We start from the raw sequence: 24,928 nt of genomic DNA, 5'->3' as shown, positions 1-24,928 counted from the left end.
GTGACTCTTGGTCTTGAGGTGGTGAGTTCAAACCTCATGTTGGATAGAGAGGTTATTAAAAAAATAGGATTAAAAAATATTTTTCCCCACCTTTATTGAGTCTTGTGATAACTGTTACTGTTTTTTTTTAATTTTTTATTTTTATTTATGATAGTCACAGAGAGAAAGAGAGAGAGAGAGAGAGAGAGAGGCAGAGACATAGGCAGAGGGAGAAGCAGGCTCCATGCACCGGGAGCCCGATGTGGGATTCGATCCCAGGTCTCCAGGATCGCGCCCTGGGCCAAAGGCAGGCGCCAAACCGCTGCGCCACCCAGGGATCCCTGTTACTGGTTTTGACATCAGGATAATTCTGGCCTCATGAAATCAGTTGGAAATATTGCCTCTCTTCTCTTTTTTTGGAAGAATTTATACAGCGTTGACATTAATTCTGTAAACGTTCAGTAAAATTCATCAATGAATCAATCTGGTCCTTGAGTTTTCTTTTAAGTAATGTAAATTACAAAGTGTAGTTGATCTATAATATATTGGTTTCAGGTGTACAGGGTATTCAATGCTATACATTATGTCGTCCGTACTCATCATGATAAGTGTAGTTCCCATCTGACACAATGCTATTACAATATTCTTGAATATATTCCCTGTGCCAAACTTTTCCTCCCTAGGACTTATTTTATAATTGGAAGTTTGTGTCTCTTTACCTGTTTTGCCTATCTCCCACCCTTCTTCCCTCTGTAGATAGTATTTGGTTACTGATTACATCTCTGTTTGTTACAAGTTTATTGGATTTTCTGTTTCTTCCTGACTCAGTTTCAGTAGTTTGTATTTTTATAGGAATTAGTTCATTTGATCTTATTCATCAAATTTGTTGCCATATAGTTTATATTACTTTATTTTGTTATTTTCGTATCTTTATTTCTATAGTAATGTCTCCCATTTCTCATTTTAGTAATATGAATATTTTTGTCTATTTCAAGGTTTATAAAGTTTTGTTCTTGTCAAAGAAGCAATTTTTTGGTTTATTGACCTTTCTGTATTTATATTCTGTTTCATTTATTTCTACTCATAGTTTTCCTTCTTGTTGGCTTTGTTCTTTTTTTAGTTTCTTAAGGTAGAAGATTGGATTATTGACTTGAAATCTTTTTTCTTTTAATATGTCTGCTTATTTCAGCTCTATTAAAAGAGACACATGGTATCTTCTAGGAATGTTTTGTGTGCACTTGAATGTGTATTCTGTTTTTGTAGATAGGGGTCTATATGTGTTTGTTATACATGCTGGTTTAGTGCTTAAGTCCCCTGTTTCTTCACTGATCCCCTGTTTAGTTGTTTTATCCATTATTGGAAGTAGGATATGTAAGTCACTAGCTAGTATTGTGTACCTGTCTATTTCTTCCTTTTAATTTCTGTTAATTTTTGTTTCACATATTTTAGGTCTCTGTTAGGTGCATATATTTTTATAGTTGTATATCTTTTTGGTGTATTGAACTTTTTATCAAAATATGTGTCTGCCTTCCTGTAATTTTTAAAAATTTTAAGTCTGTATATTGTCTGACAATAATAGAGCCCCACCCTGGATTTGTTTTAGTTACTTTTTGCATAAAACCTTTTTCTATCTTTTTCCTTTTTTTATTTAAACATTTCTTTGTCCTCATCTGTAAACTGAAGTTCCTGTGGGAAAATATAGACATTTTTATTTAACTTAATTTTTTTTAAATTTATGATAGGCACACAGTGAGAGAGAGAGAGAGGCAGAGACACAGGCAGAGGGAGAAGCAGGCTCCATGCACCGAGAGCCCGATGTGGGATTCGATCCCGGGTCTCCAGGATTGCGCCCCGGGCCAAAGGCAGGCGCCAAACCGCTGCGCCACCCAGGGATCCCTTAACTTAATTTTTAATTTTTTATTCAATTTATTTAAACTTAAAAAGCACTTCCCAAAAAGTTTCCCTGTCTCCTCCCTTCCCATCTTTTCTCTGTCTACAAGCTTCTTGAAAAACATGTATTCTTTTAGGTTCCACATATACCTGATACAGTATTTGTCTGTCTTTATCTGACATTTCATTTAGAATAACGCCTTCAAGGTCCATCCATGTTGTTGCAAATGCAAGGTTTCTTTTTTTATGGCAGAATAGTATTCCAGCACATATGTATATGTACCACAGTTTATCTATTCATCCATTGATAGACACTTAGGTTGTCTTCTTATCTTGGCTACTATAAATAATGCTACAATGAACATGGGGGTGCAGATATCTTTCCAAATTAGTGTTTCATTTTCTTTTTTTTTATTTATTTATATATATTTTTAGTGTTTTCATTTTCCTTCGACAGATACCCAGTAGTTGAATTGCTGGATCTTACGATAGCTCTAGTTTTAATTTTTTGAGGAACCTCCATAGTGTTTTCCATTGCAGCTGCACCAATTTACATTACCACCAATGGTACACAAGGGTTTCCTTTTTGGCATACTCTTACCAACACTTGTAAATTCTTGTCTTTTTGACATAGGCATTCTAACAGGAGTGGAATAATACCTCATTGTGGTTTTGATTTGCATTTCTCTGATTTGTGAAGTTGGGTATCTTCTCTTGTGCTTATTGGCCATCTGTATGTCTTCTTTGGAAAAATGTCTATTCAGATCTCTCCATGTTTTAATTGGACTTTTTTTCTATTGAGTTGTGGGAGTTTTTTTATATATATTGGATATTAGCCCCTTATCAGATATGACTTGCAAATATCTTCTATTTGGTAGGTTGCCTTTACTTTTTGTTGGCTTTTTTTTTTTTTAGAATTTATTTATTTGTTTTTAATTTTTTTTAAAGATTTTATTTATTTATTCATGATAGACAGAGAGAGAGAGAGAGAGAGAGAGAGAGGCAAAGACACAGGCAGAGGGAGAAGTAGGTTCCATGCCGGGAGCCTGACGTGGGACTTGATCCTGGGACTCCAGGCAGGTGCTAAACTGCTGAGCCACCCAGGGATCCCCAGATTTTATTTATTTATTCATGAGAGATAGAGAGCGAGAGAGAGAGAGAGAGAGACAGGCAGAGACATAGGCAGAGGAAGAAGCAAGCTCCATGCAGGGAGCCCGATGTGGGACTCAATCTTGGAATCACGCCCTGGGCTGAAGGCAGGCGCTTAACCACTGAGCCACTGAGGCATCCCTTTTTGTTGGTTTCCTTTGCTGTGTAGAAGCCTTTTAATTTGATATAGTCCTACTTGTTTGTTTTTGCTTTTGTTGTCAGATTAAAGAAACAACCTTGTTGGGATGCCTGGGTGGCTAAGTCGGTTGAGCGTCTGCCTTTGGCTCAGGTCATGGTCCCAGGGTCGTGGGATCAAGCCCTGCATTGGATTCCCCAGGTGTTTATCTTAAAAATCTAGGATTCCCAGTTTGGGGCTCTAACTCTTTACCTCTGAGGGAGAAGGTCCAGGTTTTGTATTCCTTCCCGTGCCAGGGATGGGGTTCATGTGATAGTCTGTCCCAGCCTCTCATAACAGCCTTGATGTGTTTTTCTTTTGTATAGTTGTCACTCATTCAGCCTTTAAGGTTTTTATTTTTATTTTTTTTAGAGGACATTGTTCAGTATGTAGCTATAGACACAGTATGGCTATGGGAGGAGGGGAGTTGGGGTTCTTCCTATATTACCTTCAAAAACTGGATTTTTAAATCTAATCTATATTAATAGAGGTATTTAACCCATTTACATTTAATGTGATTACTAATAAAGGATTTATTTCTGCTATTTACCAAATTTCTGTGTTACACATTTTTGTTCATCTGTTCCTCCATTAGTGCTTTTTTAAGTATTGTGATTTTTTTAAGTGTGTCATTTTGATTCACTTCTTTCATTTTCATCATTTCCCCCCAGTGGTTACCTAGGGGATTACAATTATTATCTTAAATTTACAGCAATTTGTTTTGAATAGTACCTGCTTAACTTCAATAGTATACAGAAGTTCTGCTTGTATACATTTCCATTCTTCCTCTATGATGTTGTTTTCATAGATTATATCTTTATACATTGTGTACCCGTTAACAGATTTGTGCATTTGCTTTTTTTTTTTTTTTTTTTTAAAATATTTTTTATTTATTTATTTATGATAGTCACAGAGAGAGAGAGAGAGAGAGAGGCAGAGACACAGGCAGAGGGAGAAGCAGGCTCCATGCACCGGGAGCCCGATGTGGGATTCGATCCCGGGTCTCCAGGATCGCGCCCTGGGCCAAAGGCAGGCGCCAAACCGCTGCGCCACCCAGGGATCCCTTTTTTTTTTTTTTTTAAAGATTTTATTTATTCATGAGATAGGCAGAGAGGCAGAGACATAGGCAGAGCGGGGGGCAGGCTCCCTGTGGGGAGTCTCTGTGAGACCTGATCCCGGGACTCTGGGATCATGATCTGAGCAAAAGGCAGATTCAACCACTGAGCCACCCAGGTGCCCCTGTGCATTTGCTTTTTAAATACCATGGGGAAAAAGAGAGAGATTACAAACAAAACCAAAGTACTGTAATAAAACTGTCTTTTATGTCTACTTAGGAAATTCCATTTACTAGTGTTTATTTCTCATGGCATCAAGGTACTTACTGTAGTCCTTTTTAAAAATTTTATTATTATTATTATTATTTTAATTTATTTTTTATTGGTGTTCAATTTACCAACATACAGAATAACCCCCAGTGCCCGTCACCCATTCACTCCCACCCCCCGCCCTCCTCCCCTTCTACCACCCCTAGTTCATTCCCCAGACTTAGCAGTCTTTACGTTCTGTCTCCATTTCTGATATTTCCCACACATTTCTTCTCCCTTCCCTTATATTCCCTTTCACTATTATTTATACTCCCCAAATGAATGAGAACATATAATGTTTGTCCTTCTCCGACTGACTTACTTCACTCAGCTTACTGTAGTCCTTCTATTTCAGTCTAGAGGACCTGTAGCATTTCTTGTATGGCATGTGTACTATTAAACAACCTTCTGCAGCTTTTGTTGGGAATTGTCTTGATTTTTTTTTTTTTTTTTTTTTTTTCTTGAAGGATAGTTTTGCTGGTTGTATTTGATACTTTTCTTTTTCCTTTTCAAAACCGTTAAATATCCCATTGGACTCTGATTTTTGATGAGAAATCAGATGTTAATTTTATTGAAGATCTCTTGTATGTGACAAGTTGCTTCTTTCTTGCTGCCCTCACATTCTTTCCTTGTGTTTAGGTTTCAGTAGTTTGAATATAATGTGAGTGGTGTAAACTGAGTTCATCTGCTTTCATGGAATTTATTGAGATTCTTGGATGTATATGTTCATATCTTTCATCAAATCTGGGAAGTTTTCAGCCATTATTTCTTGAAATATTTTTTTTTTTTTTTTTATTTTTTATTTCTTGAAATATTTTATCTGCCACCTCTTTTTAGAAAAAAATCCTTTTTTTGGGGTCTTTTTTTTTTTTTAAACATTTAATTCAATTAATCAACAAATAATGTATTATCAGTTTCAGAGGTAGTGGGCAGCCCCAGTGGCCCAGTGGTTTAGCGCTGCCTTCAGCCCAGGGCGTGATCCTGGAGACCCAGGATCGAGTCCCATGTCAGGCTCCCTGCATGGAGCCCGCTTCTCCCTCTGCCTGTGTCTCTGCCTCTCTGTCTCTCTCTGTCTCTCTGTTTCTCATGAATAGTTTCAGAGGTAGAGTTCAGTGATTCATCAGTCTTATTTAATACCCAGTGCTCATTACATCATGTGTCTTCCATAATGTCCATCATGCAGTTTATACCATCCCTCCACCCCCTCCCCTGCAGCAACTTTTGGTTTGTTTACTATGATTAAGGGCCTCTTATGATTTGTCTCCTTCTCTGATTTTGTCTTGTTTTACTTTTCTCTCCCTTCCTCTATGCTCCTCTGTTTTGTTTCTTAAATTCCACATGTAAGTGAGATCATATGATAATTGTCTTTCCCTGATTGACTTATTTTGCTTATTAGCACAATACCCTCTAGTTCTGTCCACACCATTGCAGATGTCAAGATTTCCATTTTTAAAAAAGAGTTTATTTATTTATTCATGACAGAGAGAGAGAGAGAGAGACAGACAGGAAAAGGGAGAAGCAGGCTCTGTGGGAGCCCGACATGGGACTCGATGCTGGAACCCCGGGATCACACCCCAGGCTGAAGGTGGCGCTAAACTGCTGGGCCACCTGGGCTGCCCAAGATTTCCATTTTTTTTTTTTTAATTTTTTTAAATTTATTTATTTATGATAGTCATACAGAGAGAGAGAGAGAGAGAGAGAGAGGCAGAGACACAGGCAGAGGGAGAAGCAGGCTCCATGCACCGGGAGCCCGACGTGGGATTCGATCCCGGGTCTCCAGGATCGCGCCCTGGGCCAAAGGCAGGCGCTAAACCGCTGCGCCACCCAGGGATCCCAAGATTTCCATTTTTTATGGCTGAGTAATATTCCATCGATCCTATATATACCATATGTTCTTTATCCATTTATCTGTCGATGATCATCTGGGCTCTTTCCGTCATTTGGCTATTGTGGACATTACTGCATGAACATTGGGGTGCAGGTGCCCCTTCAGATAACATTTGTATATTTGGGTAAACCCTTAGTAGTGCGATTGTTTGGTCATAGGGTAGTTCTATTTTTAACTTTTTGAGGAACCTCTGTATTGTTTTCCAGAGTGGCTGTACCAGCTTGCATGGAATCCTATTGTATTAATTTGTGTTTTTGTGAATGGCTTATTTCACTTTGCTTAAGGTCTTCATGGTTTATCAATGTTGTAACGTGACAGGAAGTTTTTCCTTTTTAAGACTAAATAATATTCCACTGTACAAACCACATTTTGCTTATTCATTCTTCCATTGATGGGTACTTGGGTTGTTTTTGTGTTTCAGTTGTTGTGAGTTATGTTGCTTTGAATGTCAGTGTAAGATATCTCTTTGAGATTTGGCATAAACCAAAAAGAATGGAAACTAATAAGTGGAATTTCTGGATCACATGATAATTTTTAAGTTTTTGAGAAACCTCTGTGCTGTTTTCCACAGTGACTATACCAGTTTACATTCCCATCAGCAGTATGCAAAAGTTCAGTTTCTCCACATTCTCCCTGACATTATTTTCTGTTTGGTAGTAGCCATCCCACTGTTTGTGTTGTGGTACCTCATTCTAGTTATGATTTATATTTCCCTAATAATTAGTGATATTGAACTGGAGGGGCAGGGGCTTGCAACAATGGGATGAGGAGGTACAATAAAAATGGCTGCCTGCCTCTCTATATCTTTGTAACCAGAATCAGCAGTGGGTGATCCCTCACATTCGGAGGACAGAGTGCTTTTCACCTACCCTGGCTCCTGAAAGCTCTATGTAAGCTGCTCTAGGAATATATATGTACAGCTGCCTGCCTTGTGTCTAGGGGGCAGCAGATGAGTAGCTGCTGTTGTGCTAAGAGCTAAAATTGATGGAAATTAGCCACAGTTTATTCTCAGATTTTCTGCTGGGAGTTGGAAGCCTTTAGTAGACTCTAGAATTTCAAAAAGTTTTACCAGACAGATTATGTCAGTGCTGTTGTCTAAGTGAGGGCAGATTCCTGGTGCTTCCTACTCTGCCATCTTCCCAGAATCCTCTACAGATGGCTTTTGTAGTGTCCTCAGCTATGTTCCATGATTTTTAGAAATTGGGCTCAGAGCCAAGACATGGCTAAAAGTGGACATACTTCTCTTACGCTGATGGAACCTAAGGGAAGGAAAAAAGTTGGGGGTTGGGCAAGGAGTCATCGGACTTTATCATCTTGCCTGGGACTTCCAGCCCCCATTTTTTTCTTTCCCGGGAGGTGACCCTTCCCATAGCTCTGTCCCCATGGAGCCATTGTGGCTTCTGCTACCTCCCTTTCCTCATATGCCCTGCCTAGAGGTGGGCAGACATTGAAGACTCAGAGAAAGTAGCACTTGCCTCTTGGCCTTGCCTTGCTGGGTACCCTCTGTGGTGGGTGTGAAGGGACACTAAATAGAGGTCACAGCTCCAGGGTAAGTGTTGGCCTTGTATATTCTGCCTAGGGTTTTCATTCATTGTGTTAGCCAGCTTTGAGGAGATAAGGGTGCTTGGCCTGAGGTGTGTTTGGAGCTGAGGTGAGAGAGAACAGTCTCTCTGAGCTTATGTCCTGATGGAGTTTTTGAGAAACTACTTCCAAGGAGGAGAGAGAGAGTATTTGCCACACAAAGTAATATGCCAACTATGCCACCTGTTATGGGGAGAACTTGCATATGTAATTCTGGAAGAACCTGTACTGATTAGTTTTCTTGCCTCCAGCATAGAATTTCTGTGACTAAAAGCCCAATGTAATTTTATTATTGCCTTTATCTTTCTGTATGTAGTGCCTTGAACACCTCTGTAACCACATGCCTTGCCTTTCTCTTTTGGCAGAGGAACGTCCTGGCATCTGGAGTTATCCCTCAGATTTCTCTGATCATGGGCCCATGTGCTGGTGGGGCTGTGTATTCCCCTGCTCTAACTGATTTCACATTCATGGTAAAGGTAAGAAAGAAGGGCCTGTTTTTCCTGCCCTTTGAGAGTTGTGCAGTAACTCACCTACAATAAAAATAGTTCCTGACCTAGATCTGGTTATCTGCATTATCACTGCTCTCAGCATAGTAATGATAAGGTCTTAGCGGAGAGAATGTTTTGGCATGAAATCTGTAGCTTGTGGGACTTGTGTGGCAGAACGTGCTTGTGTACTTCATTGGTGGGTGATTTTACTTGTCTATTTGAATTGCAAATGATTTTCAAGTAATCAAAGGATTCTGTCTTCTGCCCAGACAGATGATCATTTACTGAATCCTATTAAAAAAGTTTCTTAAATTATTTTTTAAAATATTTTTATTTATTTATGAGAGAGAGAGAGAGAGAGAGAGAGAGAAAGAGAATATGAGCAAGAGGCAGAGACACAGGCAGAGGGAGAAGCAGGCTCCATGCAGGGAGCCTGACATGGGACTCGATCCCAGGGTTTCCAGGATCACGCCCTGGGCTGAAGGCGGCGCTAAACCGCTGAGCCACCCGGGCTGCCCCTATTGAAAAAGTTTCTAATGGGGGCACCTGAGTGGCTCAGTTGGTTGTGTCTAACTTGATTTCAGCTGAGTTTGTAGGATCAAGCCCCGTGTTGCACTCTGTGCTGGGCATGGAGCTTGCTTGGGATTCTCTCTCTCTCTCTCCTGCTGCCCCTCCCCAAACCCTCCTATTTTCTCTCTTTCCCCTCCCCCTAAAAAAACGTTTCTCATGAGAGTCTTTTTTGTAATCTAGTTTCTTATGTCCCACCTTTATTTCTTCAGCTGTTTGCTTTTTCATTACATATTGTCTATAATGGTAAATCTGATCTCTAACTTCATTTTGAGAGGTGCTTCATCTTTAAGCACACAATTAGTACATAATTTTGGTAGATTTCTCATTTTAAATGAAGCCTACTTGTATTTATACATGGTTTATTATTTGATACTTTTTAAGAAAATTAGTCTTTTCTTCATAAAATATGTTTAATAATAATCAATAAGTGCTAAGACCTATTTGGAGGGGGGGTTAGGTAAAAATCCTCCAATATGAGAACACTGTAAACAGGGAATGTAAATAGGGAGCACCTTTTCCTTGAGAATAGTTTGGCAGTACGAATTGAGAAATTTTGAAAAGTGCTTACCCTTTGATCCAGATATCCTGTTCTTTGTGACAGACTGAAAGCCACCTATATGTTCAACAGGGGTGGGTTTTATTTTTTTTTTTTAAATCAAAAATACTAAAACATTTTGTTACCTTAAATAATTACCATTTCTGTTTTCATGGCAAGAACATTTAAGAGCTATTCTCCTAGTAATTGTTAATTATATAATATAGCATTAACAATAAGAATCACTGTGTTGTACATGAGATCCCCAGAACTTATTCATCTTACAGCTGAAAGTTTACACCATTCACCAGGACCTCACATTTCATCTGGTCCCCAACCCCTGGTAACCACCATTCTATTCTATTTTTATGAGTTTAGCTTTTTAGATTCCACACATAAGTGAGATCATTATCTGTCTTTCTACCTCTCTTTTCTTCTTTAAGATTTTATTTATTTATTTGAAAGAGAGCTACAGAGGGACACATTTATTTATTCATGAGAGACCACAGAGAGAGAGAGAGAGAGAGAGAGAGAGAGAGAGAGGCAGAGACATAGGCAGAGGGAGAAGCAGGTTCCATGCAGGGAGCCCGACGTAGGACTCAATCCCAGGACTCCAGGATCACACCCTGGGCTGAAGGCAGGGGCTAAAACATTGAGCTACCCAGGGATCCCCAAATCCTGCCATTTGTGACAACATGGATGGACCTTGAGAGCATTTCACTCATGACTAATTATTACCCATGCGTAAATGCATGTGCTAAGTGAAATAAAAATAAAAATCAGAAAGAGAAAGACCGAGGTGCCTGAGTGGCTCAGTTGGTTAAGTGTCTGCCTTCAGTTCAGGTCTTTCTTTCTGTGTCTCTCATGAATAAATAAAATCTTTAAAAAAACAAAAGAAAGACCCTGAAGATGACAAAAATAAATGGAAGAGATCCCATGTTCCTGGATAAGAATAATGTTAAAATGTCCATACTACCCAAAGCTACCTATATATTCAATGTAATTCTTTTCAAAATTCCAGTGGCATTTTTGACAAAAAAAAAAAACCAAAAAACAAAAAAAAAAAACCTAAATTTTGTATAGAACCACAAAAAGTCCTGAATAGCCAAAACAATCCTGACAAAGATGAATAAAGTTGGAGATACCATACTTTCTGATCGCAAACTCCACTACAAAGTTATAATAATCAAAACAGCATACTACTGGCATAAAAACAGACATACAAACCAACAGAACAGAATCAAGAGACCAGAAGTAAACTCTCATATATACTGTCAGTATTTGAATATTGGCAAGAATATTCCATGAGGAAATGCTAAGTCTCTTCAATAAAGGATTTTCAGAAATGGGATCACTACCAGGAAAAGAATGCAATGAGACTCATATATTTGACCAGTCACAAAAATTAACACAAAATAGATTAAAGACTTAAAGACCTGAAGCCATAAAACTCTTAAAAGAAAACATAAGGGGCACCTGGGTGGTTTAGTCAGTTAAGCACCCGCCTTTGGCTCAGGACATGATCTCAGGGTCCTGGGATCAAGCCCCACATCAGGCTCTAGAGCAGGGAGCCTGCTTCTGCTTCTCCCTCTGCCCCCTCCCCTGCTTGGCTCTCTCTCCCTCTCTCTCAAATAAAATCTTTAAAAAATTTGTTTTAATCTTAAAAAAAGAAAACATAGGGAAAATGCTCCTTCATACTGATCTTGGCAACAATTTTATGGATATGACACCAAAAGCACAAACAACAAAAGCAAAAATTAACAAGTAGGACATCAAACTAAAAGGCTTCTGCACAGCAAAAGAAAATCAACAAAAATGAAAAGGCAACCTACTGAATAAGGGAAAATATTTGCAAATCATATATCTGAAAAGGGGTTAGTATCAAAAATAGAGAGTTCTTACAACTCAATAACTACTACAACAAAAATCTAAAATGGTAATTATCTGAGATGAAAAATGTGTTAACCTTATTGTGATAAATATTTCACAATATATGCATGTATCAAGTTATATTGTACACCTTAAACTTACAAAGCATTACATGACGATTTTATCAATAAGGCTAGGAAAAAATTTTATTGAACAGAGGATCTCAAAAGACATTTTTCCAAAGAAAATGGTCAACAAGTGTATGAAAAGATATGCAACATCATTAATTATCAGGGAGATGTAAATCAAAACCAAAAACTATCACCTCAACCTGTTAGAATGCCTATCATCAAAAAGACAAGAAATTAAGTGTTGGCAAGAATGTGAAGAAAAGGGAACTCTTGTGCACCATTGGTAGGAATGTAAATTGATACTATGACTATGGAAAACAGTAGGGAAGTTCCTCAAAAATTAAAAACAGAATTATCATATGATCCAACAGTCCCACTTTTGGATCTATATCAAAGGAAATCATCAACAAAACTAAAAGACAACCTGCTAAATGAGAGAAGATACTTGCAAATGACCTATCTGATAAAGGGCTAGTAACCAAAATATATAAAGAACTGGAACAATTCACCCCCAAAACAACCCAAACAAAAAATGAGAAGACATTAACAGACATATCTCCAAAGAAGACACACAGATGGCTAACAGACACATGAAAAGAAACTCAAAAAAAAAAAAAAAAAAAAGAAACTCAACATCACTCATCATCAAGGAAAAGCATATCAACTATAATGAAATATCACCTCACGCCTGTCAAAATGGCTGAAATCAATAACACAAGAAACAAGGGTTGGCAAGGTTGTGGAGATAAAGGAACCCTCATGCACTCACTGTTGGAAGGAATGCAAACTGGTGCAGCCACTATGGAAAACAGTAAGGAGGTTCCTCAAAAAAATTTTTTTAAATACCCTATGATCCAGTAATCATACTACCAAAGAATACCAAAACACTAATTCAAAGGGATACATGCACTCCTATGTTTATTTTATTTTTTTTATTTTTTTAAAGGAGATCTTTTTTTTTTTTTTTAATTTTTATTTATTTATGATAGTCACAGAGAGAGAGAGAGGCAGAGACATAGGCAGAGGGACAAGCAGGCTCCATGCACCAGGAGTCTGATGTGGGATTCGATCCCGGGTCTCCAGGATCGCGCCCTGGGCCAAAGGCAGGCGCCAAACCGCTGCGCCACCCAGGGATCCCCACTCCTATGTTTATTGCAGCATTATCTATAATAGCCAAATTATGGAAGCAGCCCAAGTGTCCATGATTGATGAATGGATAAACAAGATGTGATACACATAACACACAGGAATGTTATTCAGCCATAAAAAAGAATGGAATCTTGCTATTTGCAACAACATGGGTAGAGTTAGAGTATAATGCTAAGTGAAATAAGCCAGTCAGAGAAAGACAAATAATGTGATTTCACTCATATGTGGAATTTAAGAAACAAATCAACAAAGGGAAAAAAAGACAAACCAAAAAAACAGACTGTAAACTATAAGGAACAGATAGTTACCAGAGGGGATGCGGGTGGGAGATGGGTGAAATAGGTGAAGGGGATTAAGAGTGCACTTATCTTGAAGAGAACTGAGTAATTGCTGGAGTCACTATATTATACACCTGAAACTAAGATACTACTGTATATCAACTACACTAGAATTAAAAATTTTTAAAAAGGAATGAAATCAGGATCTCAAAGGATATTTGCACTCCCCTGTTCACTACAGTACTATTTACAAAAGCCAAAATACAAAAACAATCTAAGTGTCCAAAAAACAGATGAATGGATAAAGAAAATGCAACACACATACAATATTCAGTCGTGGCAAAGAAGGAAATCCGCCATTTTTTTTTTTTTTTAAGATTTTTAATTTATTTATTCATGAGAGACACAGGGAGAGAGAGAGGCAGAGACGCAGAGGGAGAAGCAGGCTCCATGCAGGGAGCCCAACGTGGGACTGGATCCCGGGTCTCCAGGTTCACACCCTGGGCTGAAGGCGGCACTAAACTGCTGAGCCACCGGGGCTGCCCTATCTTTAGTGTCTTTCATCAAAGTTTTATAGTTTTCAATGTATAGATCTTTCACCTCCTTTGTTAAATTCATTTGTAATATTTTGTTATGTTTGATGCTTTTGTGAATGGACTGGCTTTTTTAGGTATTTTATTAGTGTATAGAAATGCTACTGATTTCAGTGTTTTTTTTGTTTTTTTGTTTTTTTGTATGTTTTCTCATTAGTTATGCCAGATGATAAAATATAAAGTGAAATAACAAACTGTGTCATCAATCTGTAAATAAAGAGATCAGGGGAACAGAATTGAGAAATAGATGTGAATATGCTTGGATATTTAGTTTCTGATGAAATGGATATTATTCTATTCAGGGTCACCCATAATGTCAGTTTTTTGTATCAAAAACGTCAAAGGTTCCAGCATTACTAAAACCAGTTGACATTTCTCAGTCATCATCTTACTTGACCTTTCAACTTTTGACCTACTGATCACTCCTTCCTTTGAAACTTTGAAGCACCATCATTTTGGTTTTCTTCCTCTAGCTCTTCTCTCCTTCCTTGGGTGATTTTCTTATCCCATCTCAAGACTTTAAATATCCATCTATGGGCTGACAGCTCTCAAATCTGTGTCTTTGGGATGGAACACTCCTGAACTCTATCTAGGATTACACATTCAGTTGCCTACCAGTGTTTCCATTTGGACGTTAGTAGGTTTCGGTCTCTTACATGCCTTTTCTAGAGTGCTTTCCTGTAAGCCTTTCCCATCTCAATAAATGGTAAGTCCAGACTTCCAGTGGCTCGGGTAAAAACATTGCACTATTTTAACTCCCCTTTTTTGTCACATGTTAAATTCAGTTCCATATCATATTCACTCTACTTTAGGATGTAATCTAAAATCAAATTGCTGCATACTTCTTACTACTTACACTGCTACCATTTTGATCCAAGCATCCCACCTGGATAATTGCAGTATCCTGACTGGTCTCCCTGATTCTGTCTTTGCCTCCTCTCATTTAATTTAGAAATTTTGAAGCACTGTTAATTGTCTCATACTCAAGGAAGTATGTAAAATATGTACAGTTTGGCAAAAATTAAGTGCAAATCTGTGTAAATAACATTGTGTTCAAGAAATGGCCTCCAGGAGCCCTGCTCCCATTACCTTTCCCAATCACTATTGCCTTCATTCATCCTATCCAGAATATTTTATGATCTCAACTTTTATGGTATTATTTGTATTTGCTTTGCTTTACAGTTAAAAGCTATGATTTAGTGTCACCTATTTTGACCCTTAATGTAAGGAAAAATCCTATAATATTTATTCTTTTGTTGATTTTTTTTGTGCATGGCTGTGACTCATTATGTTTTTAAGATTTATCCATGTTCTTTGTAAATACAGTTCATTCATTTTAATAGCTCTGTAGTAAATTATCTTAACACATTCATCCATTCTACCACCATTTGTGTTTAAAGATTTTTGTCATTGCTATTGATGCTGTTCTAAGCGTTTTTATACCTTTACCTTTGTTTTAGGTTCTGAGGGTAAGGGCATAGTTATGTCATAGGATGTACATATCTTCAGCTTTTTTAAAAATTTTTTTTATGATAGTCACAGAGAGAGAGAGAGAGAGAGGCAGAGACACAGGCAGAGGGAGAAGCAGGCTCCATGCACCAGGAGCCCGACATGGGATTCGATCCCGGGTCTCCAGGATCGCGCCCTGGGCCAAAGGCAGGCGCCAAACCACTGCGCCACCCAGGGATCCCATATCTTCAGCTTTTTTAAGTAATGCTTAACTGTTCATTAAAGAGGTTGCAGCAATTTACACTTCTTTTTGCAGTGCATGACAACTTCACTTGTTTCACATCCTTGCCAGCACTTTTTAAAATATAATTTAATTATGCCAATTCACATGTGATATGGTTTCTTATTGCATTTCCATGACTAATGAGGTTTGGCACCTTTTCATATGTTTCTTGTTTTGTGGTATGCCTGTTTATCTATATTGCCTATTTTAAAAATAGTGGTTTTTTCCCTTGTTTTTAGGAGTTCTTTGTATATTCTGGCTATCAGTTGGATGTTGCACCTGTCTTCTCCCACACTGTGATTTGCAGTTTTCCTCCTCTTAGTGCTACCTTTTGCACAGAGTTTTTGAAAAGTCTTTATTTTGAAATCTCCAATTTGCAGAGTTCTTAACCATTTGTGAGTGGATTATGTATATCATGTCTCTTTACACTTAATGCTTCAGGGTATATTTCTTAAGAATTCAGGTGTTTTTTTACAGTCAGTTGTTAAATTCAAGAAGTTTAGCAATGATGTAGTACTTTAAAAAAAGTGGTAGTAAAATGTACAAAAAAAGTTTGAAATGGTAAATTGCAGTTGTAGTTCTGTGGCGTTAGGTACTTTTACATTTTTGTGCAACCATCACCACCATCTATCTCCAGAACTTTTTCATGTATCCCAGCTGACACTATGTACTTATTAAACACTAGCTTACCATTCCCCACTACTCCTAGCACTGTTCTGTCTCTATGAATCTGTGGAATCATACACTATTTGTCCATTTGTGACTGGCTTATTTCAGTTAGCATAATGTTTTCAGATTTCACCCATGTTGTAATATGTGTCAGGATTGCCTTCCTTTTTAATGCTGATTAATATCCCTTGTATGTATATACCGCATTACATATCTATTCATCTGTCAGTGAACACTTGAGCTGTTTTCACCTTTGGCTATTGCAAATAATACTACAACAAATATAGTGCACAAGTATCTATTTGTTTTTTTTTTTTTTTTTCCGTGGGGAGGTTTTCCGGTGAGGACCGGAAAACCTGCTAGACAAATTCTAAAAGAGCTGTAACACTCCAAGTATCTATTTGAATCTCTGTTTTAGTTTGTTAAGGCATACACCTAGGAGTGGAATTACTGGGTCAAATGTTACTTCTCTTTAATATTTTTAGGAAGCATCCTACTGTTTTCCTATACTATTTTCCACAGTGGCTGCTCCATCTTACATTTCTCCCAGCAATGCACAAGGGTTCTGGTTTCTCTATATCATCATCAACACTTATTATTTTGAGTTTCTTGAGAATAGCCATCCTAATGGATGTGAAGTAGTAGTTCATCTTAGTTTTCATTTATATTTCCCAAATAACTAGGGATGTTGGGTGTCTTTTTATACTCTTTTTTTTAAATAAAATAATTTTTATTGGTGTTCAATTTATCAACATACAGAATAACACCCAGTGGTCATCCTGTCAAGTGTCCCCCTCAGTGCCCATCACCCACTCACCCCCAACCCCTGCCCTCCTCCCCTTCCACTACCCCCAGTTCGTTTCCCAGAGTTAGGAGTCTTTATGTTCTGTCTCCCTTTCTGATATTTCCCAGACATTTCTTCTCCATTCCCCTATATTCCCTTTCACTATTATTTATATTCCCCAAATGAATGAGAACATATACTGTTTGTCCTTCTCCGATTGACTTACTTCACTCAGCATAGTACCCTCCAGTTCCATCCACTTTGAAGCAAATGGTGGGTATTTGTCGTTTCTAATCGCTGAGTAATATTCCATTGTATACATAAACCACATCTTCTTTATCCATTCATCTTTCGAAGGACACTGAGGCTCCTTCCACAATTTGGCTATTGTGGACATTGCTGCCATAAACATCGGGGTGCAGGTGTCCCAAAGTTTCATTGAATCTGAATCTTTGGGGTAAATCCCCAACAGTGCAATTGCTGGGTCGTAGGGCAGGTCTATTTTTAACTCTTTGAGGGACCTCCACACAGTTTTCCAGAGTGGCTGCCCCAGTTCACATTCCCACCAACAGTGTAAAAGGGTTCCCTTTTCTCCGCATCCTCTCCAACACTTGTGGTTTCCTGCCTTGTTAATTTTCCCCATTCTCACTGGGTGAGGTGGTGTCTCATTGTGGTTTTGATTTGTATTTCCCTGATGGCAAGTGATGCAGAGCATTTTCTCATGTGCATGTTGGCCATGTCTATGTCTTCCTCTGTGAGAGTTCTCTTCATGTCTTTTGCCCATTTCATGATTGGATTGTTTGTTTCTTTGGTGTTGAGTTTAAGAAGTTCTTTATAGATCTTGGAAAACTAGCCCTTTATCTGATATGTCATTTGCAATAATCTTCTCCCATTCTGTAGGTTGTCTTTGAGTTTTGTTGACTGTATCCTTTGCTGTGCAAAAGCTTCTTATCTTGATTAAGTCCCAATAGTTCATTTTTGCTTTTGTTTCTTTTGCCTTCGTGGATGTATCTTGCAAGAAGTTACTGTGGCCAAGTTCAAAAAGGGTGTTGCCTGTGTTCTCCTCTAGGATTTTGATGGAATCTTGTCTCACATTTAGATCTTTCATCCATTTTGAATTTATCTTTGTGTATGGTGAAAGAGAGTGGTCTAGTTTCATTCTTCTGCATGTGGATGTCCAATGTTCCCAGCACCATTTATTGAAGAGACTGTCTTTCTTGCAGTGGATAGTCTTTCCTCCTTTATCGAATATTAGTTGGCCATAAAGTTCAGGGTCCACTTCTGGGTTCTCTATTCTGTTCCATTGATCTATGTGTCTGTTTTTGTGCCAGTACCACACTGTCTTGATGACCACAGCTTTGTAGTACAAGCTGAAATCTGGCATTGTGATGCCCCCAGATATGGTTTTCTTTTTTAAAATTCCCCTGGCTATTCGGGGTCTTTTCTGATTCCACACAAATCTTAAAATAATTTGTTCTAACTCTCTGAAGAAAGTCCATGGTATTTTGATAGGGATTGCATTAAACGTGTAAATTGCCCTGGGTAAAAAAAAAAAAAAAAAAAAAAAAAAAAAAATGGGATCCCTGGGTGGCGCAGCGGTTTGGTGCCTGCCTTTGGCCCAGGGCGCAATCCTGGAGACCCGGGATCGAATCCCACATCAGGCTCCTGGTGCATGGAGCCTGCTTCTCCCTCTGCCTGTGTCTCTGCCTCTCTCTCTCTCTCTCTCTCTGTGACTATCATAAATAAATAAATAAATAAAATTAAAAAAAAAAAAATAAATTGCCCTGGGTAACATTGACATTTTCACAATATTAATTCTGCCAATCCATGAGCATGGAATAATTTTCCATCTCTTTGTGTCTTCCTCAATTTCTTTCAGAAGTGTTCTATAGTTTTGAGGGTATAGATCCTTTACCTCTTTGGTGAGGTTTATTCCTAGGTATCTTATGCTTTTGGGTGCAATTGTAAATGGGATTGACTCCTTAATTTCTCTTTCTTCAGCCTCATTGTTAGTGTATAGAAATGCCATTGATTTCTGGGCATTGATTTTTGTATCCTGCCACGCTACCAAATTGCTGTATGAGTTCTAGCAATCTTGGGGTGGAGGCTTTTGAATGCCTTTAATGTCTTTTTGTTGTCTGATTGTTGAGGCTAGGACTTCCAATACTATGTTGAATAGCAGTGGTGAGAGTGGACATCCCTGTCTTGTTCCTGATCTTAGGGGAAAGGCTCCCAGTGATTCTCCATTGAGAATGATATTTGCTGTGGGCTTTTCGTAGATGGCTTTTAAGATGTCGAGGAAACTTCCCTCTATCCCTACACTCTGAAGAGTTTTGATCAGGAATGGATGCTGTATTTTGTCAAATGCTTTCTCTGCATCTAATGAGAGGATCATATGGTTCTTGGTTTTTCTCTTGCTGATACGATGAATCACATTGATTGTTTTACGAGTGTTGAACCAGCCTTGTGTCCCGGGAATAAATCCTACTTGGTCGTGGTGAATAATTTTCTTAATGTGCTGTTGGATCCTATTGGCTAGTATGTTGTTGAGAATTTTTGCATCCATGTTCATGAGGGATCTTGGTCTGTAATTCTCCTTTTTGGTGGGGTCTTTGTCTGGTTTTGGAATTAAGGTGATGCTGGCCTCATAGAACGAATTTGGAAGTACTCCATCTCTTTCTATCTTTCCAAACAGCTTTAGTAGAATAGGTATGGTTTCTTCTTTAAACGTTTTTTTTTTTTTTTTTTCTTTTTCTTTAAACGTTTGATCGAATTTCCCTGGGAAGCCATTTGGCCCTGGACTTTTGTGTCTTGGGAGGTTTTTGATGACTGCTTCAATTTCCTCCCTGGTTATTGGTCTGTTCAGGTTTTCTATTTCTTCCTGTTCCAGTTTTGGTAGTTTGTGGCTTTCCAGGAAAGCGTCCATTTCTTCTAGATTGCCTAATTTATTGGCATATAGCTGTTCATAATATGTTTTTAAAATCGTTTGTATTTCCTTGGTGTTGGTAGTGATCTCTCCTTTCTCATTCATGATTTTATTAATTTGAGTCTTCTCTCTCTTCTTTTTAATAAGGCTGGCTAATGGTTTATCTATCTTATTAATTCTTTCAAAGAACCAACTCCTGGTTTTGTTGATCTGTTCCACAGTTCTTCTGGTCTCGATTTCGTTGAGTTCTGCTCGAATCTTAATTAACTCTCTTCTTCTGCTGGGTGTAGGATCTGTCTGCTGTTTTTTCTCTAGCTCCTTTAGGTGTAAGGTTAGCTTTTGTATTTGAGTTCTTTCCAGTTTTTGAATGGATGCTTGTATTGCGATGTATTTCCCCCTCAGGACTGCTTTTGCTGCATCCCAAAGATTTTGAACGGTTGTATCTTCATTCTCATTAGTTTCCATGAATCTTTTTAATTCTTCCTTAATTTCCTGGTTGACCCTTTCATCTTTTAGCAGGATGGTCCTTAACCTCCACGTGTTTGAAGTCCTTCCAAACTTCTTGTTGTGATTTAGTTCTAATTTCAAGGCATTATGGTCTGAGAATATGCAGGGGACGATCCCAATCTTTTGGTATTGGTTCAGACCCGATTTGTGACCCAGTATGTGGTCTATTCTGGAGAAAGTTCCATGTGCACTTGAGAAGAATGTGTATTCAGTTGAGTTTGGATGTAAAGTTCTGTAGATATCTGTGAAATCCATCTGGTCCAGAGTATCATTTAATGCTCTCGTTTCTTTGGAGATGTTGTGCTTAGAAGACCTATCGAGTTAGAAAGAGCTACATTGAAGTCATCAAGTATACGTGTATTATTATCTAAGTATTTCTTCATTTTGGTTATTAATTAATTTAAATATTTGGGAGCTCCCACATTCGGGGCATATATATTGAGGATTGTTAAGTTCTTTTGTTGGATAGATCCTTTAAGTATGATATAGTGTCCCTCTTCATCACTCACTACAGTCTTCGGGGTAAATTTTAGTTTATTTGATATAAGGATGGCTACCCCTCCTTTCTTTTGAGGACCATTCGAATGGTAAATGGTTCTCCAACCTTTTATTTTCAGGTTGTAGGTGTCCTTATGTCTAAAATGAGTCTCTTGTAGACAGCAAATAGATGGGTCCTGCTTTTTTATCCAGTCTGAAACCCTGCGCCTTTTGATGGGGTCATTAAGCCCGTTCACGTTCAGAGTTATTATCGACAGATATGAGTTAGTGTCATCATGATATCTATTCAGTCCTTGTTTTTGTGGACTGTTTCACTGAACTTCTTCTTACAGGGGAATTTTAGGAGTCCCCCTTAAAATTTCTTGTAGAGCTGGTTTGGAGGTCACATATTCTTTCAGTTCCTGCCTGTCTTGGAAGCTCTTTATCTCTCCTTCCATTTTGAATGAGAGCCTTGCTGGATAAAGTATTCTTGGTTGCATGTTCTTCTCATTTAGGACCCTGAATATATCCTGCCAGCCCTTTCTGGTCTGCCAGGTCGCTGTGGAGAGGTCTGCTGTTACCCTAATGCTCCTCCCCATAAAGGTCAGGGATTTCTTGTCTCTTGCTGCTTTAAGGATCTTCTCTTTATCTTTGGAATTTGCAAGCTTCACTATTAAATGTCGAGGTGTTGGACAGTTTTTATTGAATTTAGGGGGGGATCTCTCTATTTCCTGGATCTGAATGCCTGTTTCCCTTCCCAGATTAGGAAAGTTTTCAGCTATGATTTGTTCAAATACATATTCTGGCCCTCTGTCTCTTTCGGCGCCCTCGGGAACCCCAATTAAACGTATGTTTTTCTTCCTCAGGCTGTTATTTCCCTTAATCTTCATGATCTTTTAATTGTCTCTTTTCCTCAGTTTCCCTCTTTGCTATCAACTTGTCTTCCATGTCACTCACTCGTCCTTCCACCTCGTTAACCCTCGTCGTTAGGACTTCTAGTTTGGATTGCATCTCATTCAATTGATTTTTAATTTCTGCCTGATTGGATCTAAATTCTGCAGTCATGAAGTCTCTTGAGTCCTTTATGCTTTTTTCTAGAGCCACCAGTAGGTGTATAATAGTGCTTCTGAACTGGCTTTCTGACATTGAATTGTAATCCAGATTTTGTAATTCTGTGGGAGAGGAGTGTTTCTGATTCTTTCTTTTGAGGTGAGGTTTTCCTTCTAGTCATTTTGCTCAGTGCAGAGTGGCCAAAAACAAGTTGTATTGGGAAAAGGAGAAAAAGAGAGAGAAGGAAAGAAAAGAGAAAAAGATAAAAGAAAAAAGAAAAGAAGGAAAAAAGAGAAGAAAAAAAGAAAAAGAAAGAAAGGTGAGAAAAAGGGTGGGGGAAGCAATTAGAAATCAAAAAGAAAGAAAAAAAAAAAGGAGAGGAAAAAAAAAAACGGGGGATTATTTCTGATTCTGTATACTTTAAGTCCCTTGACTTCCCCTGGAACTTGTCCGTCTAGCTGGTCTTCTGGGGGAGGGGCCTGTTTTGCTGATTATCAGGTGTGAGCACTTGGGGGAGCTGCTCTGCCCCCTGCCTGGTGCAGGGCTCAGTGGGGGTTGTTTACCCCGTGAGGCCCCAGGAGGAACAACCCCAGTGGCGGGGCCAGCTCTGCAGCCCTGGATTCAGCTCCCGCAGTAGCTCTGGAGCTCTCCGTCTGCAGGACCTGGAGGCTCCGGGGCGGGGCTGCTGATCTGCTCAGCTCGGGGCAGGAGCGTCCTTGCTGTCCTGGGCCCTCCGGGCCTCTGCCTGTCCCGGGGGGGAGGCTGGATCCTGGGCTGTGTCCCAGTGCATTGTACTCCGGGTCAGCGCTGTTGGATTCGCGCTCCCGCCCCGCAGTCCCCTCCGCGGAGTCGCCCCCCGAGCCCCTCCAAGCTGCTCTGGCTCCCGCCGTGCACGCTGCAGCCCTTAGGGAGCTCGGCGCACTCTCCCGGGGCGCAGTTGCTCTGGTAGTGTCCCAGGGAGCCCGAGGGCATCCCCCGGGCTCCAACTCCCTGCGAGCCCCTTTCTGCCCGGGAAGGTTGGTGCAGGTCCTGAATCTCCGGGACGGAGCTTTCCTGTCCTGGGGACACTCTCCCCGGCCTCAGCCCGGCTCCTCGTGGGGCTCCTCCCCCTTGGAGGACTTTTGTTTCTTTATTTCTTTTTCCCCCGTCTTCCTACCTTGATAGAAGGGCGAACTCTTCTCACTGTAGCATTCCAGCTGGGCTCTCTTTAAATCTCAGGCCGAATTTGTAGATTTTCAGGATAATTTGAAGGTTATCTAGGTAATTTGGTGGGGACAGGTGATTTGGGGACCCTACTCTTCTGCCATTTTGCCCCTCCTCCACCCATCTTGCCCCTCCTCCACCTCTTTTTATACTCTTTTTTTTAACTTTTATTTATTTATGATAGGCACACAGTGAGAGAGAGAGACGCAGAGGAAGAAGCAGGCTCCATGCAGGGAGCCCACTTAGCCAGTGAGGAGTCTTTTAAGCTGGCTTCTGTGCCCTTTTGATGGGAGAACCAAAGTGAAATGTATACTTTATGGGTAGTGTGTCTTAGTTAAACTTTTTTCAACCCCCAAAGTCATGAAGATCATTTCTATTTTATAAAAGCTTTATTATTTTAATTTTACCTTTCACTAGGGGTGGTGGAAGGGGAGGAGGGCGGGGGTGGGGGTGAATGGGTCACGGGCACTGAGGGGGGCACTTGACGGGATGAGCACTGGGTGTTATTCTGTATGTTGGTAAATTGAACACCAATAAAAAATTCATTTATTAAAAAAAAAATTTTACCTTTCTACACTTACGTTTAAATCTTGTTGGAATTGAAGTTTATACATAGTATGAAATAGAAGCTAGTTTCTTTTCTTTTCTTTTTTTTTTTTCAAGAAAGTTACCTAGTTGACCTAGAGCCTTTTAGTGAAAAAAAAAAAAAAAAATTCTTTCCTACTCTGTAATGCCACCTATATCATGAATCAAGTATATATCAAGAATGTTTTACTGAGCTCTTTTGGTCTGTTCACTTATCCTTGCACCAGCGCCACACCGTCTTCATTACAGTGGCTGTATGATGAATGCTGATGGCTGGTATAGCAAGTTGTCCCTCTTTATTCTTCAAGTGGTATGAGATATTCTTGGCTCTTTGCATTTCTACATTTTTTACAACTTTGAGTTAGAATTCTATGATGAACTGCACATATTTAAGTTGTGCAGTTTGAGTTTTGACACATACATACAAATGTGTCATGACCCATTTGTCATGAAGCCATGACCACAGTCAAGATAATGAACATAGGCACCACCCCCAAAAGTTTCCTCATATATCTTTGTAATCCATCCTTCCCTCTCAGCCCTGTCTCTAGGTAAACATTCATCTGCTTTCTATCACAATAAACTAATTTACATTTTCTACAGTGTTATATACACAGAATCATTCAAAATGACACTATATAAAACACATACAAAAAGTGTATACTTTTTTTTTTTTTCCTTTTCCATTGGGTGTGGAATGGGTGGATGCTGGCTCCTTTACTTTGAGATAATTATTCTGAGATTCACTTGTTGATGGACATTGGGTTGTTTTCCAGTTTTTGAATATTATGGATAATGCTATTGTGAACATTTATAAGTCTGGATTTGGAAGAAAGACCTTTCTAGCTAGACCTTTCTAGCAGGATTCCAAGCCAAGGACCCATAAAATTGACTGCTAAAACACATATATTAGTCTAAGGACTAATTTCTTCACCACACAAAAATAAATATCCAATAGAAAAATGGGCAAAGAAAATGAACAGTGAGCTGCCAGAGATGACTATAGTAAGATGTTGGCTGCAGAATTGCTTGTTTAGCAAAAAACTGAAAATAATCTTAATGCCTATCAGTATGTGACAGTTAAATGATTATATATGACCTACTTATACAGAACGGTCTTCAAGAAGTTTCAGAGCAATGCATGTAGGACACTGCATTAGAAAGAAAATAAGAGGACAGATGTATGTATTAATGCTCACATATGTATGGATCTCTTGCAAGGAGAGAAATTGACAGTGGTTGCCTTTGGGGAGGGACATTGGAGGCCTAGAAATAAGGGCTTGGATAGATACTTATGTTCTACTGTCTCTCCTATTGTTTTAAAATTTTTTATGATACGCCTTTATCTTTAAATTA

The 24,928-nt window shown here is 39.0% G+C and overlaps 1 protein-coding gene and 1 non-coding gene across 2 annotated transcripts in view; one reads left to right on the top strand and one right to left on the bottom strand.

The window, feature by feature from the left end:
• Positions 1-24,928, top strand: part of PCCB (propionyl-CoA carboxylase subunit beta) — a 101,710-nt gene that overhangs the window by 14,739 nt on the left and 62,043 nt on the right. The window contains exon 6 of the mRNA XM_077865027.1: positions 8,392-8,502. Within this exon, the coding sequence (XP_077721153.1) occupies positions 8,392-8,502 (111 nt within the window). The remainder of the gene's footprint in view (positions 1-8,391; positions 8,503-24,928) is intronic.
• On the bottom strand, positions 16,369-16,430 carry LOC144294457 (U7 small nuclear RNA). Its single transcript, XR_013361832.1, has one exon. It is a non-coding gene; the product is annotated as a U7 small nuclear RNA (small nuclear RNA).

Source organism: Canis aureus, chromosome 22, assembly GCF_053574225.1.
Source record: "Canis aureus isolate CA01 chromosome 22, VMU_Caureus_v.1.0, whole genome shotgun sequence".
Lineage (NCBI taxonomy): Eukaryota > Metazoa > Chordata > Mammalia > Carnivora > Canidae > Canis > Canis aureus.
Note: the sequence above shows the minus strand (reverse complement) of the source record. Positions and strands in the feature narration are given on the sequence as shown.